The sequence below is a fragment of the Drosophila gunungcola genome, chromosome 3R (genome assembly GCF_025200985.1).
Source record: "Drosophila gunungcola strain Sukarami chromosome 3R, Dgunungcola_SK_2, whole genome shotgun sequence".
Lineage (NCBI taxonomy): Eukaryota > Metazoa > Arthropoda > Insecta > Diptera > Drosophilidae > Drosophila > Drosophila gunungcola.
In genome coordinates this window covers 22,406,013-22,425,726 of record NC_069139.1, presented here as the reverse complement: position 1 = coordinate 22,425,726, position 19,714 = coordinate 22,406,013, and the positions used below count along the sequence as shown (strand labels likewise).

The 19,714-nt window shown below is 43.7% G+C and overlaps 4 protein-coding genes across 4 annotated transcripts; 2 read left to right on the top strand and 2 right to left on the bottom strand.

The window, feature by feature from the left end:
- Window positions 1-2,572: 2,572 nt before the first annotated feature.
- LOC128252393 (uncharacterized) lies at window positions 2,573-3,517 on the bottom strand. The gene is made up of 2 exons (XM_052980069.1): window positions 3,490-3,517; window positions 2,573-3,190 (listed from the first exon to the last, which is right to left on the bottom strand). Exons 1-2 carry the CDS (start codon window positions 3,515-3,517, stop codon window positions 2,751-2,753), a joined length of 468 nt encoding a protein of 155 aa, XP_052836029.1. The 3' UTR covers window positions 2,573-2,750.
- A 1,386-nt stretch (window positions 3,518-4,903) lies between these two features.
- Window positions 4,904-5,381, top strand: LOC128262880 (uncharacterized). The gene is made up of 2 exons (XM_052997450.1): window positions 4,904-4,998; window positions 5,076-5,381. Exons 1-2 carry the CDS (start codon window positions 4,989-4,991, stop codon window positions 5,348-5,350), a joined length of 285 nt encoding a protein of 94 aa, XP_052853410.1. The 5' UTR covers window positions 4,904-4,988; the 3' UTR covers window positions 5,351-5,381.
- A 1,062-nt stretch (window positions 5,382-6,443) lies between these two features.
- On the top strand, window positions 6,444-11,461 carry LOC128252392 (pro-resilin). The gene is made up of 3 exons (XM_052980068.1): window positions 6,444-6,552; window positions 7,858-7,937; window positions 8,656-11,461. Exons 1-3 carry the CDS (start codon window positions 6,444-6,446, stop codon window positions 11,221-11,223), a joined length of 2,757 nt encoding a protein of 918 aa, XP_052836028.1. The 3' UTR covers window positions 11,224-11,461.
- A 799-nt stretch (window positions 11,462-12,260) lies between these two features.
- LOC128258218 (high-affinity choline transporter 1) lies at window positions 12,261-19,688 on the bottom strand. Its single transcript, XM_052989768.1, is given in 7 exon segments — window positions 12,261-14,580; window positions 15,117-15,389; window positions 15,470-15,791; window positions 16,061-16,645; window positions 17,372-17,433; window positions 17,435-17,735; window positions 18,889-19,688. Coding segments are annotated over 6 exon segments (1,839 nt in total). The 5' UTR covers window positions 17,644-17,735; window positions 18,889-19,688; the 3' UTR covers window positions 12,261-14,192.
- Between the last annotated feature and the right edge of the window lie 26 nt (window positions 19,689-19,714).

Genomic DNA, 19,714 nt, shown 5'->3' with positions numbered 1-19,714 from the left:
CCTATGCTAAATTTGAGCACAGGGCACTCAAATACCATTTTTTAGATTGCTTGCGGACGGCTTTTGCAGTCATGTCACTTTGAATTTATTTGTCACCTTGATGATAGGTCATTTGGATTCTACTACTTCAGTCAGTAATTCTAGCCACACATACTATATGTACATCTATCTGTCTGTCTTTCAGTGGATTTCCTTCTGTCCGCCCTTCGCTGGTAAATTCATCATTTTTGCGACATGTCAATTTGTCACTCACCTGGCCTGACAGCCCATGTATTAGATATATGGCCAGGCCGTATGCACATAGTACCCTCTATATGTTTTCTTATCAGTCAAATCAGTGGAGCCATTAATCAAAGTAGCGCTGTCTGCGGTTTTTGGCCCGGCAGCTGGATTGAGATAGATTGCGATAGATAATTACCAACGACGGGCAGTGGGGAACTAAAAAGTTGTGCAGCCCCGATTAGTCAAGGTCAAAAAAGTTAATCCTTAATGCAAATTAAAATGTTTGCATAAAATTAAGACAAGCGGAAAACTTTGTTCCTATAAACTGGCACTCTCTTATGGAATATTGATATGGTTTCAAAAATAGTTAAATATTTATATGTGTGTATCTTAAAGTGAGCAGAGAAAAAAATAATTTATGCCCAAAAGCAATGATTTAAAACGTTCTGTCATCAAATGATTTCGTCATTAATGTGTATTTATGTAATAGCTGGAAACAAAGACATGATGTTGGTTCAATGTCGATGCTGGTTTGCATGATAGGTGTTCGCCTGATTTGCACAACTCTGCATAGATGCATGAAGATACTCGTAAGCACATAATGCGAATAATTATAGATGTCGTTTATCGATGTAATTGCTGGATTGCTGTCCAAGTGTGACACAGCACTCGAGTTCGCGGCTGCAGCTCATCTTAACCCAGAAATGAGGTGGCATCTGATATAAACATGAGCCCACACCGAAACCCCTGCTGTATTGTATTGGCAAATGAAGCAACTAATTCCAGTGCTTTGTTTTGATGCCCCAATAGAGGGATCGTCATTACCATTGCCATTGCCATTACCTTTGTCATTGCCATTAGCAGGGGGATGGCAATGCGAGTGGCAATACGAATGGGAATCGAGTCTTATCTGCATTCAGATAATGGAGCTTCCTCGGCTTGTCAAGGCCGCGTTGACTTTCTTCAATGGCTGGCCTGAGATCTGTGGGCAAGATGAGTGCCGTAGCACCTCCAGACCGAATTCATTATGTGATGCCATCGATGGGCACTGGCACTTCAACGGCCGTGGGGCATCCACAACGAGCCCACGAACCGAACACTTGAGGCCAGCGGCTACGAAAACTGCGTGTTTGCATTGCGGCAATGATTTCTAACTAAATTTATTGAAGTACTTTTCACTTTTAATGCGAACGCTTGTGTTTCTCTTCGCCACGCTTTGATATTTATGACTTTTACCCAGCACGGCAAAAGTATGTGAGTTCCAATTTTTATGTATTTTGTTAAGCTTCAAATTGGAGCACTGGAGCTGGCTCCATTTTTTCCTCTTTGGTTATTTTGAATGATTGGCGATCGCAGACTTGGAGCGGGCACAATACGAGTTGATTGATTGTGGTAGCAGCACAGCGGCAACAGCTTTGATTGCCAATCGAAGGTGTTAGATAACATTACAAGCGCAACAGACACGCACTGCCTAATTATCGTTTATCAGACGTATCTCATATTCCCCCCATGACATCGTGGGCATGTGTGCCGTGAGTAGCAAAGGGCCCCTGGGAACCATCGGCATATGTGTGTATCTCTGCCTTGGTTAATTAAAAGTTCTGCTTCATTGGGTTTTGGGCCTCGGGCCTCGGACTGGGGTTCAGACTCAGGTGGACCCTCAAGTTCAGGTCCAAGGCAGCGCGATACAGTGGAAACCGGAAAACCACAACCAACAATTGCCATATTATACAATACTCTAAAGTGTAGTGACTTTCAGTTTTAGACTCTTAGGCTGCGAGGGAAAACTTCAATTAGTTTTCGGTTTTTTTATCAGTCTCTCATTTGTGTTTACAAATATAAAGGGAATTCAAAAAAAAACTTAATATATTGCTGTTGAATTTGTCAACTTAAATATTCATTTGCTGTTATGATAATAAATTCCAATCCACATAATTCCAGAAATTTGCTTAATATCATTATGTGTCTTTTTACATATTTTAATCTAATATTTTCAATTGCTGCACAAGCTGTATGTGCCTGGTTTCTGTAGCAACCCGTATATATTCTTTGTGTTTTTTTTTCATTTTCAATCTTAGAATTTTTATTGCTATTCGAGCTTTATGTGCCCTTATTCATATTTCAATCTTATCATTTTAATTGCTGAAGCTCAAATAGCAATTCTTATAATTTTAATTGCTGCTCGAGCATTATAATATTGCAACATGAATAAAAACACATAGAATATTATCTGGCTTGCTATCGAAACCATGTTTAACCAAATTTGCACTGAATTTAATGGATTAAGATTAAGAAAGAGTATTTTAATGCACCCCGGTATAGGAAGTTCCCTAGATAAATTCCATTTGAGTCACAATTAGAGGCGTTTGCCTGTACTTCCCAAAGTTGGGACACATAATTAATTTATTTGCACCACCATTGAACCCACCACATTGCCGCTAATCCAATCGAATCCAATCAAAAGTTGGCTGCAAATAAGAAACATAAACGGCTTGGGCTCTCTGCTGTTCCCGAGTCGAGTTGGCTGTTTATTTGGTGTAGGGCTCAACCCACTTCCACTCCTCCCAGACGACGCAGCTCTGCTCCTTCTCCATGAAGGCGTAGTTGTCCGGGCACTGGATGTAGTCGGCCTTCTCCTGCCCCTCGGGGCAGACCCAGTAGTGGGTGGGGTCGGAGATGTCGCGGAACTTGCGGCCGTGATCCTCGACGATGGCGCAGTTGGGCTCAGCGTAGATGTCCTGGCCGTTGTAGGCGGAGCTGAGGGCCAGGAGCAGGCCCAACAGTAGGCAGCAGAGAAGGGTGGCTACGGACAAAATGGCATAATATTTAAGACATATTTTCTTGGAGGGATCGAGTGTGATGTGCCTCACCCTTGTACATGATGAAAGTGTTGCAATCGAAGGCCGCCAATTGGCATATTTATAGTAGTGCCGAATTCGCCTTATCGCTCTGCACTCGGCACTCAGCACTCAGCACCCAGCACTCAGCACTTTTTGCCCCGACACTTGCTGCACAAGCAAAATCACTTAGTCCAAATGAGTTTCAATTTATTTTTAGCTCCCCGCCTGCGGATGCCGCCCGTTTGGGCAATGGCAATCATAACGAGCCGCTTTTCAGTTGGCCGCATTAATTGGATTTGGCCCAGAGCCCGAGTGTGTCGGCTTAATCGATAATTAGCCGTTGCACTGCGTTGGCAATAGCAATTGCCACTGCCATCATCATCTTGGCCAACCTGAAAAACAACCTGAAATAATCAGTCAGCTTAACACATGCGATGCTTCATCGTTATTGTCATCTCGTCTCCTGGCCAAAACCGTCACCCGCTGGGGAGTTGCGTCCTCCTCTGTTAAAGCCATGTAGCTACCTCAATGCGGAACTGTAATTACACTTTAAAGCATTTTGTAAGCGATTTTTTCAGGGTTTTTGTTTTCGACCCACTCTGGCTGCTAAACGGTTTTTAGTTTTTAGTTTTTTGGGTTTTGGGTTTTCGGCCAGCACATTTCGTGAGGTTTTTTGCCATGTTTTATTTTTGCTGCCTCTTGCTATTTATATTGGTCAAGTGGCCTGGCGATTGAATCGCTTGCGGCGCCTGAAGCTCCGATACCAAAGCCAAACAAAGAAACAAACAGTTAACATAAATGCAAAATACTTTTGCAAAATGACAAAACAAAAAATGAACAACAAAAAAATGCCCATCGAAAAGATAGTCAGCAATTAATTAATGAATGGGCCGATAGTCTTTAATGTTGCACAATTTAAACGGATTCAGATTTCAGCATTTGTTTTATGAATTATGGAAAATACGATTATGGATTTGCCATGCCATCTGGGACTACACTTGACAAAGTGTCAATAAATAGACATGGTTATTATGTTGAGTGACTGTTGACTTATTTAATTTGGCCAGGTTTGTTTTAATTGGACAGGCAGAAACATTATAGTTGGTTTTAGAAATTAGTAAATGCCATTTGGCAATTCAATAAATTCAAACAGAGAAAATATGTTAAAATTTGTAAAAATATTGTATACCAATACATATATATATTTTCCAGTTTTAAATAAAAACAAATACAGATTTTTAGTACGATTTTATATAAATAGTTTTAGCAATTTAATAAGTTATAACAAAGAAAATATGTTATTAAGTTTTAAATAAAAACAAATACATATTTTTAATGTTATTTTATGTCAATAATTTTAGCAATTAAATAAATTCTAACAGAGAAAATATGTTATTATTTGTAGAAATATTGTATGCCAATAAATTTATATTTCCCAGTTTTAAGTAAAAACAAATACAGGTTTTTAATGCGATTTTAAGTAAATAACAATGTTAATACTAATTGTAGTTAAATAGGCTTGGATTGAATTGGAGATCATTGTTTAATGTTTGCTTGCTACAAGAACAATCCATTAAAAATGCACTCGATAAGAACCTACTGTCTGATGTTGCATTGTATACATTTTTCAATATATTTGCTATCTTTAGTTTGGGGGAGGAGGACCCCTGGAGACCATATTACGTATTTGGCAGGTTCTCCCATCCCAACCCATCTTGATAAAGATGCTGCTCTTTGCTACTTTTCGCTCTGCTCCCATGATAATAATCAACGGATGCGCGCGTGTGTCAAAATTTCAATACTTTTATTATTCTTGTTTTCACTTCTTTTTTCGGCACTGTGCCCCCGCGCAAGTATAAAAGTTCCATCCCCGAAACGTGGAGGTCTCAGTTGGTTCCTTCTGCCGAGAAACTTTCACAGCTGAAAATGAAGTCCGGTGGGTGTGAGGTGGATTTTTAATGTGATTTTTATATCGATTACTTATGGCTTCATCGCTTTTCCCTGTTCCCCCAGTTGTTGCTCTGTGCGCCATCTTTTTGGCCGCATTCCTGGTTGCAGGCGTGAGTTCCGATGCCGGTCGCTCGGCTTGCAAGGATGAGTCCGAGATTGGTCAGACCTACACGCACCACTTCGATGCCGCCAAGTACTGGCTGTGCGAAACCCTGGGCACTCCCGCCAAGGAGGTCGACTGCCCCGCGGGACTGGCCTACATGCACCTGCTGAAGGAGTGCATCCCCTGGGCCAGCTATATCTGGAAGAAGCCCGAGATGCCACCAACTGTGGCCTAATAATAAATGACCAAACGTTGACAACTGCAAACTGATTTGTTTATTCATTGAAAGTAAAGCTACTGTTGGTAGCTTTTTGTTTTACAAATGGAGCCGCTTGCACTAAGACGTTAATTTATGATTGTAATTTAGGAAGTTTTAATTTTTTGCTTGTTTTTGTTAAAACGTTTAAATGTTTTTTTCTTACCTAAATTTCAATTTCTCATAAACAAAATTTGTTATATTAGTTTAAGTTACTAGAACAGAAAGAACATATTGTTATAACTACTGCTCTATGATTCTGATGCATTTGACTTATACGATTTAAGGTCTTAGTCGTCTTATTATAAAATGTAATTATTTGAATGATTCCCTTTTTATTAAATTTTTTTTATGTATCATAATATTGTTTCATCCGTAGGGTTCTAAATAATTATCACTCATACGCAGTGGAGGTTTTACCAACACATTTAATTTACTGGCTGTTAGAGTACAATTCAAATTTTGTAATGCAATGTAAATTCGATGTAAGAATTGTCAAAAGTGTTTTGTATTGTTTCTCAGATTACTTGCCATTTAAGCGACAAAGTAAAGCGTTTTAATAGACCAATTTAGCTGGCTCCAGAGTGTTATTTTTGCAAAGCGCAAAACCGATGACAGATGTTGCCACTGAACTTGGCAACTGATAGATTTGGATTTATTAGTGCAAAAGCAAAAGTAAATGCTGAAAGCTTACCGATCGCTGTGGCTTTTTGTTGTTATTGCCCCTGCCTTTGTTATTTTGTTGTTGTGTGTTTTTTTTTTCGCTGTGGCAGATGCGCAGCTTTGGCTGCGAAGTCGCGCATGCGCCGCGGTTGCTGGTTGCCGCTGAGGTGGCTGCTGGTTTCTGTGGCTTTGGCTTTGGCTGGTGGCTCGCGAAGAGTGAGTGCATTTGAAGTGTTACATAAAGTACCAAACTTGAAGACATGCCGCTGCCAGCGTCTTCTTCGCATTGTGTTTGGCGCTTTGGAGCTTTTGATTTTCGTCGGTCCGCATTGTTTTTGAGTTTTTTTTTTTTATTGTGTGTGTCTTTATTTTTGCGGCTTTGCCTGGTTATGATTTTGTATAAAAGTGCATGCTGCGCATCAAACAGCAGTGTAGTTCGCATTCGTCCATCGGCAGAGCATCGTCTGCAAAGTGCCCCCAAAAAATATCAAAGAAGCAGCTGGTGCCCAACAAAAACGGTTAGTGCTGCATAAAGGATTACTGATTACATCATACAATTTAAAAATGTGACAGGATTAATCCAAAGTGTCATATACTAAAAAAAAAAGTATAGTTCTTCATCGTCAAAAATAGTGCAGTCAAAAGTTTAAAGTCAGTTTTCCTTCTTCGAAAATTTTAGTGTCATTTTTTTAAATATTAAAAAAAATAGTTAAAGTTTTTAAAAGTAATTTAATTTTATTGTCAAAAATCAAAACTGTTAAATAGGAATTAAAACAATTAATAGTCTAATCTACAGTCAGCCAGTGTGGAGGCAGATTTGGTTTTAATCATTGGTTAAAGAAAAATAAGCTTAAATTTTTCAGAATTAACCAGAACCACCATTTTCCAATATGGTGAATAACTATTCGTAATTACTCAAAAAAAAATATAACACTAAAATGAGTAAGAGTTGTAACAATCAGAAACAAGAAAATATGTAGCAGAGCAGGATTGACTGTAAAGAATACTTATTCTCGGCCTTGTTCGCACCTTAAAATTCTTGCATAAGCAGCATGGCAAATTTGGAGTTGCCTCACATTCAGCGGGTCATCCAGTAATATAGGCATACTTTGAAAAGTAATTAAAATTTGTTGCAACTATTAAACAAGCGGCGCGAGCCAAACAATAAAGCAAAGTGCCGAAAAGCCAACAAGACGCAACGGGACGAGTCAAGACGACTCAAAGTGTGTGGCCAAAAGGCGAGACAGTAATTGGCAGCAGTAGCTGTGGAGGGAAATATGTGTCACTCACAACTCCCAACTCACAACTCACAACTTCCAGCTCGCAGTTCGCAACTTGCAGCTCATGCAAGCCAGTGGGGGTGTATAATGGTAATGGCGCTCAGAAATTGCCAACTGTCGGGGCTGATTTTGCAATGTCATAAAAGCCAGCTTTGCGCCACTGCCGATCACGCCCACACAGCTTATGGGCCCGTTTTTATTCAATTTCCTCCCGAAAGAAAAAGGCCAGAGTTTCACTCTGCTCCGGATGGGATTCGCAAGCGATTGGAGCGGCTTTTGTCTGCGACGACAGCGATTTTCCAAAAAGCCAAATTAAGTGTCAGTATTTTGGCTTCAATGCCGGGCGACACGCTCCGTCTGCTGGCCAGTTCTTGGCATTGGCCGACGGACCGAGCCAAGATTGACGAGCGATTTGGTCGCGGCCAGCGTCTTGACGCCCATAAAAACTTACGCAACATTAACGTAATCTTTCTATAACTATTTTTTGCCCGTATTCCACTTTCAACTGATTTTCTCTAATGCCCCCTTTTTCCCGCTTTGCAGTTCGGTTAATTTGCATTCGAAGTGCATCGAGCTCATCCCCTGGAGAAGCAGCAGCAGCAGCAGCAGCAGCCATGCGAGTGGTAAGTGCATTGAAACAAAATAGCATGGATCTGTTTCACATTAAATAAGACTTCGCTAATAAGAAAAAAAAGGTTTTTTTTTTTACTTTTAAAACAGTTTGAATCTTAAGCAGCATATAAAAATGCCTTGTTTTGAATATTCTGACTTTTGCAAGTCACTTTAAAATCATTATACCTAAAAAATATTGGAATTTACATACATTTTTTAAAGAGCTGAACAATATTATGTTTGACTAACAATGCCAAGTGATGGATATGCTTTTCATTTTATAAGAATTCGCTAATAAGAAAATAAATTTTTATTTTACTTTTAAAACAGTTCGAATCTTAAGCAAATGCCTTGTTTCAAACATTCTGCCTTTTACAAGTCACTTTAAAATCATTACTTTTAAAAAATATTAGATTTACAAACATTTTTAATGTTTATGTATATTTAATTGATATTGTTCCTTACAAAAACGAGGTAAACATATCAGCATTTATATTGGAAATTACTTAGTAATAGTGATAAAAATCTTTTTTTAATATAAAAATTGGCAAAGCTTAGATAATTAATATAACTTAATTCTAGCGAACCAACCATTTTATAGTTTATGAAAATATATGTAGTTTTTTATAGTTTTTTTTCCATGTGCATAGCTTGAGCGATCTCTTGAGGTGGATCATCGATCGATGCGTCATGAAAAAGCTAATTTACTAATTTCCTCGTTTTTCGCAGCAGCTTTTCGGTGTCATCGCCGTGGCCCTGGTGGCCGTTTCGCTGGTCCGCGATGTGGCAGCGGCCAAGCGAGAGGCGCCGCTGAGCAACGCCTATCTGCCGCCCAGTTCGCCCCAGCGTCCCTCGTCCAAGTACGGCGCTCCACCGGTCAGCTCCTACCTGCCACCCGCCTCTGGTCCGGCGCCTTCGTTCAACTCCGGTCCGTCCAGCAGCTATGCGGCTCCTTCGCTGAGCTCTTCTTCGGGAGGCCCGTATGCAGCGCCCGCTCCCCGCCCCTCCAGCTCCTACGGACCGCCCGCCTCCCGTCCGTCGTCCAGCTACGGTCCTCCAGCCAGCCGTCCGAGCCATTCGTACGGACCACCGCCGCAGGCCAAGAAGTCCCACCATCGTCGCCCAGCCTCCAGCTATGGAGCGCCCAGACCTGCTCCGCCCTCGCCGAGCTATGGTGCCCCGCCCTCCTCTAGCTATGGGCCGCCGAAGTCATCACCGCCTTCCCAGAGTTACGGAGCTCCAGCGCCACCATCCAACAAGTACGGACCACCCAAGTCGGCGCCTTCTTCGAGCTACGGAGCCCCGAGACCAGCACCACCCTCATCCTCGTATGGCGCTCCTGCCCCACCCTCATCCTCTTATGGCGCTCCTGCCCCACCATCATCGTCCTATGGAGCTCCTGCCGCACCATCTTCTTCATATGGAGCTCCTGCTCCACCATCTTCTTCCTACGGAGCCCCAGCGCCACCCTCGAAATCCTATGGCGCCCCCGCGCCACCATCATCGTCCTATGGAGCACCAGCTCCACCATCTTCTTCCTATGGAGCCCCAGCCCCACCCTCGAAGTCCTATGGCGCCCCCGCGCCACCATCATCGTCCTATGGAGCACCAGCTCCACCATCTTCTTCCTATGGAGCCCCAGCACCACCCTCGAAGTCCTATGGCGCCCCCGCGCCACCATCTTCATCTTATGGAGCACCCGCGGCCCCTTCAAAGTCCTATGGAGCCCCCGCACCACCATCTTCATCTTATGGAGCACCTGCTGCTGCGCCCTCCTCCTCCTACGGACCACCCAAGTCTGCACCGCCCGCACCACCCTCCTCCAGCTATGGAGCTCCGGCGCAGGCACCCACCAACTCCTACCTGGCACCCGCCTCACGACCCTCGAAGCCATCGCCCAACTACGGAGCGCCCAGTGTGAGCAGCTTTGTGCCCCTGGCCTCGGCCCCGTCGACCAACTACGGAGCACCATCGAAGACCCAGAGCCTGGGCAGCAGTGGCTACACATCCGGACCCTCTTCGTCCTACGATGCACCCGTGGCCCCGCCATCTTCATCTTACGGAGCTCCCTCCTCCTCCTCCTTCCAGCCGATTTCACCGCCCTCGTCCAGCTACGGAGCTCCCAGCAGCGGATCGGGACCAAGCAGCGGAAGCTTCTCATCGGCTCCTTCATCGCTGTACAGTGCCCCAAGCAAGGGCTCCAGTGGCGGATCATTCCACTCGGCTCCATCCAGCTCCTACTCGGCCCCAAGTCACAGCGCCAACAGCGGTGGATCATACCCCTCGGCTCCGTCATCATCCTACTCGGCTCCCAGTTCGAGCTCTAACAGTGGCGGTCCCTATGCCTCTGCTCCGTCGTCCTCCTACTCGGCGCCCAGCTCAGGATCCAACAGTGGTGGACCCTATCCGGCTGCTCCTTCAGCCTCCTACTCCGCCCCCAGTGCCGCTGCAAACAGTGGAGGATCCTATCCTTCGACTCCTTCCTCATCTTACTCAGCGCCCAGCTCCGAATCCAACAGTGGTGGACCCTACCCTGCGGCTCCTTCGTCTTCGTACTCTGCACCAAGTTCTGGAGCCAACAGTGGTGGACCTTACCCTGCTGCTCCTTCATCATCTTACTCAGCACCCAGTTCCAGTTCCAACTCTGGTGGTCCCTATCCTGCGGCTCCTTCATCTTCGTACTCTGCACCCAGTTCCAGTTCGAACAGTGGAGGACCTTATGCCTCGGCTCCCTCTTCCTCGTACTCGGCACCCAGCACAAACAGTGGAGGACCCTACCCATCGGCTCCGTCGCCTTCTTACTCCGCTCCCAGCCAGAGTAGCAACAGTGGAGGACCCTACCCGGCAGCTCCGTCCAACTCTTACTCGGCACCTGCCGCTCCTCCATCGTCATCGTATGGAGCTCCCGTCTCAGGACCTTCGCCCTCGTTCAGTGCCCCCTCCTCTTCCTACGGAGCTCCCTCAACCGGATCTGGATCTAGTTCTGGCTCATTCTCGTCCAGCCATCATCAGTCATCGTCGTCCTCCTTCAGCGCTTCCTCCTCGGGCAGCAGTGGTTACCCCTCGGCTCCGTCCAGCTCCTATGGAGCTCCGTCGTCCGGATCCGGTCTGAACTTGCCCAGCGGTCCCTCCTCCAGCTATAGTGCCCCGCCAGCCGGCGGATCCTTCAACTCTGGCCCCTATCCCAGTGCCCCGGCACAGGATTCCGGCTATGAGTACAATGCACCCAGCCAGGTGCCCGAGACCATTCAGCAGGGATACAGTGCTGATGGTGGCTACACCTACCGCAAGAAGTGAGATATGAGCAGTCACTACTACTGCATCGCGTATACGCCACGTGCCTTCGAATACTCAATACCCACACACCCACATCATGTCATCGCCGCCGCCATTCACTCGCAATTGTAAATTATTCCCCAAGTGACAACCAATTCGCCCATTCCTCTTTCTCTCCCATGGAAATCTAGCCGTAATTCATTGTACCATTAGATGTAAAACACGAAACGTTTGTTAAATAAACAACTTGATGAAGATCATAGAACAGCGTATAAGCCATCAGTTCTGGGCGATCGGTTCCCTTCACATCCGCAGTATCCGCAGAATCCGCCAGAAATCCACGACATTCGCTGAATTCTTCCGCTCGGCTAATTGGCAGCAGAAGACAGTTGAAGGTTCAAATCGGCTAACAATGTAAATTGTTCGAAAATACCGGATGCACCGGAAAGCTGGCACATCCAACATTCAACGTCCAACATCCACTGACACAACACGACTCGGCTGCTCGGGCCACAATTAGAGAGCAATTCTTGAGCGACACAAGTTATGAGCTTATGATGGAGGGGGCGCTCATTTGGCGATTCCAATCTAATTGAGATTACAACCTAATTGCCACAGCAACGGCAGCAGCAACTGCATCATTAGCATGCTAATTGAGACCAGTTGAGATGGCGGCAGTTCTCTGACTTTGGCAATTTAAGCGACTGACTTTCGACTAAATAAAATAAGTAACTGTCGCATAGTTGGTTGCCACATGCTCGCCGATGAGAATCCCGAAAATGCATTGTCTTTGCGAACCGATGAGATGCGACACCGCCAAGAGCTCTTTGCTCTTTAAGTTGCGCTGAGAAATTTCCACCTGCGATAATACAATTCTATTGTCTACGAATCGTCACTTGACGGCTTTTGTTGGCCCGTAATGCTTGCATTTATTTCACAAGCCAGATTGGTAAGTCAGCCAGACAGTTAGTCGGTTAGTTAGCTAAATATGTGCTGAGAAATAGAATAAATAACTAGACGGCGGTTGGTTGTTTGCGGCAACAGAGAAACCATTTCAATATATAGATATATATACCTTTTATTTATTAAATACTTTGTTCGTTTCATTTTGCTTGGGTTTTATTCCATTTCGCTATGCTTAAAACATTGATATGTATTCGGTTTAATTTGATCTTAATACATCATGTATATCGTAACCCTTCGTATTGTTCTTTTGCTTTATTTTGGTTAACATAATGCCACTAAGGGAACTTGGAATGGGTAGACCAAGTTTGGTTAACAATAACAGAAGTATATTTTAACTAATTGCAAAACAGAATTGTTTCGACTGTTTTAACCAAGCGAAGTCATCGCAGTTGAATGCATAAATTATTTGGTGGTTTTGGTATAGTTGATAGTAACTTTACAAACGATTTTGAGTAATTTGCTTATTTACAAATCTGGTTAACTGCACAAAGAAACTCCCGAATGAAATACAAACACACTTAATTACATATGTAGGTTCTCTGGAAATGTAGTTAAATTCCTTAGTTAAACGGATTCAAACACTATCGAAAAGTACACACTCAGATCTGATGCAATAGATAATAACAATAACAACGAACAGATATGTGTGTATCATATGTAGGTAGGTAATCCTAAATGGACTCTTCTTAGTTTCGTTTATGTAAAAGTTAAAAAACTTTACCCCAATACAACAAACATACGAGGCTCAATCAAAAAGCAGTCAACATTCATTACATTAAGTGAGTTGTATGTAGTTATGGTAGTTTATGGAGCTTAAAACCTTATCAAGTTAGTTACGCATATTAGTTTACTTGAGTTGACTTTAGTTAGATTTAGATAACTTCTTTCCAACGGGACGAAAGAGTAACAAACAATCCGAGTGAATTACAAAAGGAGGAACCAACGCACATCTCTTGATAAAGTATTCAGTTTGGGTTCATTTTAGTTTAGTTCTCATTTCCTAAGGTTTACGCTCAGATTCCAGTTGAGGTTTGGGGTTCAGGCAGCGTGTGTTTATATTGAATATGCAGGTTTATTGGGTCAATGTCGTGGGTATAACTCTCTAAATTCAGTGGCTGGCCTCTAAATATGTATATATATGCTGTGTATATGATTTTGTATAGGTATATATATAGTTAGGTACTACGACGCAACATGTTATATATAATTGCCTCATCCTTTGTCTGTCTGTTTTCCTGTGTATGATCTGCCATCATATACTTTGTGGTTTTGCTCTTTGAGAGCAGCTAAAATTCATTCCTATATAACTCGATATGCCTCGTTTTCGCTCGCTTACACAACTACTTGGTTTGGGTATAGTTTATGCATAGTACACCTCGGATTCTCCTATTTAGCTTACAAACAACAGTTACACGAGTGATATGTATATTGATACACTGTACCGCCTTGATACGTTTTGATATGTTTCATTTGCGTTAGTTTGTGGATAGTTTTGCTTAGCTTTGTTCGTTCTGGAAGGACACATGATTCACATTTTATGCATCTATATAGTATATGATCGATATTAGCATATCGCCAGGAATGGTATTACATGTATTTTAGCCTCTCCACCGGCTTAACGTATTCTCGGGCTAGGGAAAAATGCAGTTGATATGTACTCGGTTAACCGATTTCTGCACTTCTAATAACGTTTGAACATTTACACATAGATTCTCTAACATCAAAATGAATACCGATAGAACGCTTAAAGCTTGTAGAAACTATACACAATAAGTGGGCTAAATGAAAATGTAAACCTTACGATCAGCTTTCTGCACTTTTTACCTGAGCACTTGTGTGTTTAACGTACGTTTCCTAATACTTTCTGTACTCCGTCCGCCTTTTGACCTAACTCCCACTCCCACTCCCACTCCCCCATTGAAATCCCCCTAACAAGCGCAACTTAAAATCGGATAATTCGCTGGACTCAACTGTGCAGCCTACTTTCGGGCCTTTGGGTCTCCCGCTCTGGGCGACTACTCCGCTCAGAAGGCCGTGTTGTCCTGCTCCGGCGTGGGCATGGCCATCCCGCTCTGGCTCATCTGGCCACCGCCTCCTCCGGCCGGCTTCACGCCGGTGGCCGTGTCCAGCATCTTCTTCACCTGCGCCTGCGCCGTCTCCTGGTTCAGGCGCCTCGCCTCCGCCACCGGCAGGTCGTCGTCCGACTCCAGGGCGGGATTTATGCGGCCGTTGCGCTCATCCTTGCCCGCCATGGTGGCGGCTCCGTACGAACGGGCCAGCGGTCCGGCCATCACGGACAGCTGCTCGCCCGACTCCGACGGATCGCCGACGCGCTGCACATCCTCCGGAATGTTGACTACGCAGCGGAAGTAGTCGTAGCTGGGCGGCAGCTTCCCCGACTCGAACATCATTCTGTATTGGGTAAAAAATGGGGGGAAAGGTGAGTTTTTAAATTCATATATCACAAGGATAATTATAGCCTTAATATAATTAACAAATAACAACCTTGTTTTTATATATATATATGTTTTAGATATTATTTGGATACATATAGTATACAATACTATGTATTAAGTAAACCACTAAAACTTTCAAATAAAAATTTAGTTTTTTTTTAAATCGTTTGTTTAATCTAGTCTAAATTCAAGTTCGAATTCTTAAATGAAACAGAAAAGCCGTTAAATGCCATAATCACTTTATATTTACTAAGTTATTATAGTATGGGACACTTATAAGGAAGTCTAAAAGTATGCAATGTAAAATATACAATTATTTTTATTCCTAAGTCCAATGAATTTAATTTCATTGCATACTTTTTGGGCTCCTGTCTAAATCATTTTAAAACCCTGCTATCCTGTAGTTAGACAGCATTTGATGATTGTATTCATTCTAGTAATATACTCTGTGGTAAGAACCCAACTATGGACTTCACAAGGTTATATACTCACTTGGTCCACCACGAGACCGAAACCAGGGTGATCAGGCTGAGCAACATGGCCATGGTGCGGAAGGGGAACATCTGCTCCTTCGACTCCTCGTCGTAGCCGGGGTACTTGATCAACGGAGCCAGTCCCAGGATGGCCTCGCCGCCCGACAGCCGGATGACCAGGGCCACAATGTACGCCGACAGGCTGCCGTACGTGTTGCAGTGCTTCTTGAAGTGCACCACCATCAGCAGCTGCGGGAACAGGATGACGTAGACCAGATCCGAGCACATGGACCTGTTCGGGACGAAAAGACAGAAGCAGGCACTTTACCAAATGAGCTGCCAGTCAGTTGAATAATGCATCAGCACACGCACCACAAGCCGTAGATGGAGGGAATGGTGAGGGCCATAATGGTGGCCAGGATGCCCACCACAATGATGGCGACGCGCATCACCCAAATGATTTCCATCTCGGACGCCTTCTGACGGAAAATCAATTTGTACACGTTCCGGGCGAACATGGAGGCGGCGGAGAGCACCGAGGAGTCGGCGGAGGACATCACGGCGGCGGAAACGGCGCCCAGGCCAAAGAAGGACACGAAGTCGGGCGTGAGGTACTGCAGCACCATGGGCAGAATCATGCTCGTCTCGTCCACGGTGAGGGGATAGGGACCCTTGTAGTCTGTCTCGTTCCAAGCTGTCAAAAATAAATGGAAATCGGTAAAATGTTCTCTGATCTACAAAATAAACTGCGATAAGGCGAATAAATAGGGGGTGCTACAGAATATAAGATTTTGAAAGGTGTCTAAAAGTATGCAACAATACATTTCGAGTCCGGAAGTCTTAAAGTTAAGTTACAAAAGACAACCATACATTTTTCACTGCATACTTTTAGACACATTTTTAGCTACTAATAACTTATAACTTATAATTAAGAAGTATTTCTCTTTATTATCTAGCACTCACGTGTGGCCTTGGCAATCGCTCCGATGAGCACCGGGGGAATGGCCATCAAGATGCATCCAGCGGCGGCCACATAGGACAGCAGTTGAGCCCGTCCGGCCGTCTTGCTGGACAGCACCCGCTGGAAGTAGACCTGCCAGGGAATTCCCCCAAAGACGAGCAGCAGTCCGTAGTCTATGTATAGCCAATGCTTTTTCGGCTCCACATGTCCAATCCAGTCCACCTCCAGGTCGCTCAGGCTGCCCACGTGCTCGTTGCTCCAGGCGAAGGGAATGCACATCCACAGTCCGATGAAGATGCAGAACAGCTGGATCACGTCCGTATAGGCCACGGAGTACAGGCCGCCGAACAGCGTGTAGAAGATGGCGATGCACGAGGACAGGATCACGGAGGTGCGGTGGTCCATGTCAATGATCACCGACAGCGTGGCGCCCAGGGCGGCCAGGATGCCGGCGGCCCAGAAGACCTCGCCGCAGAGGGCGGGCAGGAAGAGCAGACCGCCCATCCGCTCGCCAAACGAATCCTGCAGTGGGTCCAGCATGGTGATGTACCCCTGCTTTCGCATCGGGTTAGCGAAGAAGATGCCTCCTAAATTTGGAAAATAGAGGAGAGGTTAAGAATGCAATTATTAATTAATTAAATAAAGCAATGTGAGGGTCTACATACAAACGTATAAAATGAGGTAACGAAATTTTTAAAAAAAAAGTCATTTTCAAGAAAACATTAAATATGTAAAAATCAAGGCCCTTGTATACCTAACAATTTGGTAACAAATTTCTAAAATTTGTAACAGTCTTAAATTGTTAATGAAAACTTTTGAACAATATAACAAAAAAAAACAAAATATAAACATCAAGATAAATTTTTAAACCAATATTAAATCTATAGTAAGTACAGAATGAAAAACTTACTATTTCAATAATATTATTTTTCATTGTGCTTGAATGTAGATTTTTTTTAAGGATTCAAATTTTGTCAAGAAAACCTTCCTAAAAAACCTACACCGGTGAAAAACTTAGTATATCTCATTATATTATTTTATTTAAATATTTTTGGCTTTCTTTTTTGTTCATTGTGGTTTTTAGTAATTTTAAAGATTTTAAAAATTACTTTGATTTTAGTGTCTTTAAATATACCAAAAATTTTTATCAATATTAAATTTAAATCAAATGCACTTAATATATTACACATTTTAAATTACAAATTTTGTTTGTTTTTAAATATTTTAATATTAAATCGTGTAATTTAGTATGAACTGTATTTAATTGAAATATAAAAAACCGCGGATTCAGTGTATCTGTGTCGTCCACTTACCGAAAACCAAACTGAGTGCGTAGCCAAATGGAGCCTGGCACCACACCAGTCCCGATGTATATAGCCTCCGCCGTGCCGTTGATGTAGCCGCCACCCACCCAGGTGGCCGTCATGGTGAAGATGCCCACGAACAGGCCGATGGAGCGGCCAGCCAGCATCACCTCCTCCTCGGAGTCGTTGCCGGACTGCTTCTTGCGACCGGCCCAGATGCCCACCACCAGGATCAGGAGGTAGAAGAGCACGATGCTCACCACGCCAGCGATATTGATCATACTTGAGACTCAGTCGTGTCCTTGGCTTCGAGAATCACAGCACTCCGCGCGCTTGTGTAAATTAATCCCCTCGGAATGGGGTTGACCTTTAGCTGTAATGGAACACAAAGTGGGTGAAGTGGAGGCACAATGAGTTACAACCTTGAGCATAATGGTTAATATTGCCACCCGCTTTGCAGGGGTTCATTTTTCAATTAACTAGCGACAGCACGAAGCATTAAATATTAAGCCAATGCATTGACCATGGCCACCGGATCGTCTGACCTTCGCCTGCAAGGATATAATCGGAGTTGGCCCCACCCTTTAGTCCACCCCAGTTCTGACAAAATGCGTCCTTGCTAATGGCGCGCAATTAACTAGCGGTTGCATTGAGATTGACCTCCACTGCGATTGTACTTTTAGACACCCCTCTAATAATAGTCGCCACAAATGTTTGACTATATCTTTACTTCTGAAAATCTTATTAAAGAACATATTTCTAAAAAAGCAAACTTGCATTGAGTTTGACCTCTACTTTAGACACACTTCTAATAATAATCTTTAGTAACAAAAGTTAGTCTATATCTATAGTTCTGGGAATCTTATTAAAGTACATTAATAATCTGTTGTGACTATACTTTTAGGCACACTTTAAATAATAATCCTCTATATCTACAGTTCTGGGACTCTTATTAAAATAAAAATGTTTGATAGGGAGTTTATATGATTTTTTATGTACCTCAAGACTTAAACAATTTAGAATGAATTGATTTTGAATGGCTCAAAGTAATAATCTTTTGATTTATTGACATTTATGGTATCCAAATAAAATTTAAAAAATAATTCAATAAAAAATACTATTTTAATAATAGTTGAGCTTTTAGATACCAAACAATTTAAGCAATACATAGGGACATTAAAATGTCCGAAAATTAATTCTGATTGCAGGCACACGCACGTTTCCTGGTTATATAACAAAGAAACCGAGTTCGGACTCCGACTTATGTAAAATACATAAACAATTCAGACCACCTCGTGTGGGGAGTCAAGTACGTCATAGGCACGACAAACAAGCGCCTCAATGCCACCCAATCCCGCAGGGGGCTTCATTCACAAAAATTGAGCAAAGCACGGAGCACATCGGTTGGGGTTAGGGTTAGGGTTAGGGGTACTGGTGGGGGTAGTGGTAGTAGCACTGGTAATCCCCGCGTGCAATCTGCGCATGACCCAGCGCATTTGCGGGCAATCGAACGGAAAGCTACTCACCTCTGCCTTTGCGTTTGTGCGCCAAGTTCAAGCGGACGCCAAATTGCGATTTTGGAGCGTAGCGACGGCAATCAAAGAAGCGCGCCAATCAAATGCGCCTTGGCTTATGCAACATTATCTGCTTTAGCGGGCTTTCGGGATTCCCCGTTCAACAACTTTGATCACAAGTCCTGGGAACTTGAACCACTTGAATACCAGACTAGACCAGGCAGCAGTCGCCCCAACGGAGGGACGTCTTCTGAGACGGACTGTTACGCGTCCTAAAATGTAACCCGCACATGTGCTCCGGTTGTTGAGGAAACGCGTGTCGGCCGCATTAAAACCAATGCCACTGGCTCCGCACCCGTGAAATTATCGAAAGTATTCCGGATTATATAAATAATGCAATCAAATCCAGTTTGCTTTGGCCAGCCCTCTTAATGCGATTCCAACTTCAAGGTGGGCCGAAACCAAATCGATATTTGGAAATTAATTTAGCAATTGAACTAAAGCCATTTACGTTCCATAAACAAATGAGCAGTCGACTACGGGCTATTGGCCAACTAAAACCACGTTTCCACGTTCAGCCGTCGGACCGTGCTGGCGGTTAGAGCGACGAAATTATAACTGAATTGGAAGTTCAAGTACTGGAGTCCCATCGGCGACCCGATGGCCTCTTCGACGCAAAATGGCAGAGCGTGCCGAGCCGAGTGGGCGTTCATTTTCTGTGCATGTGCGCAGGAATTTTCACCGAATCAGCGGGTGAACCGCGTCGTTGGAAGCCGCCACTCGACTCAAATTAGGGGTGATTGCCAGCGAAGGGGAGTTTGCCAGCATTGGAATTGTG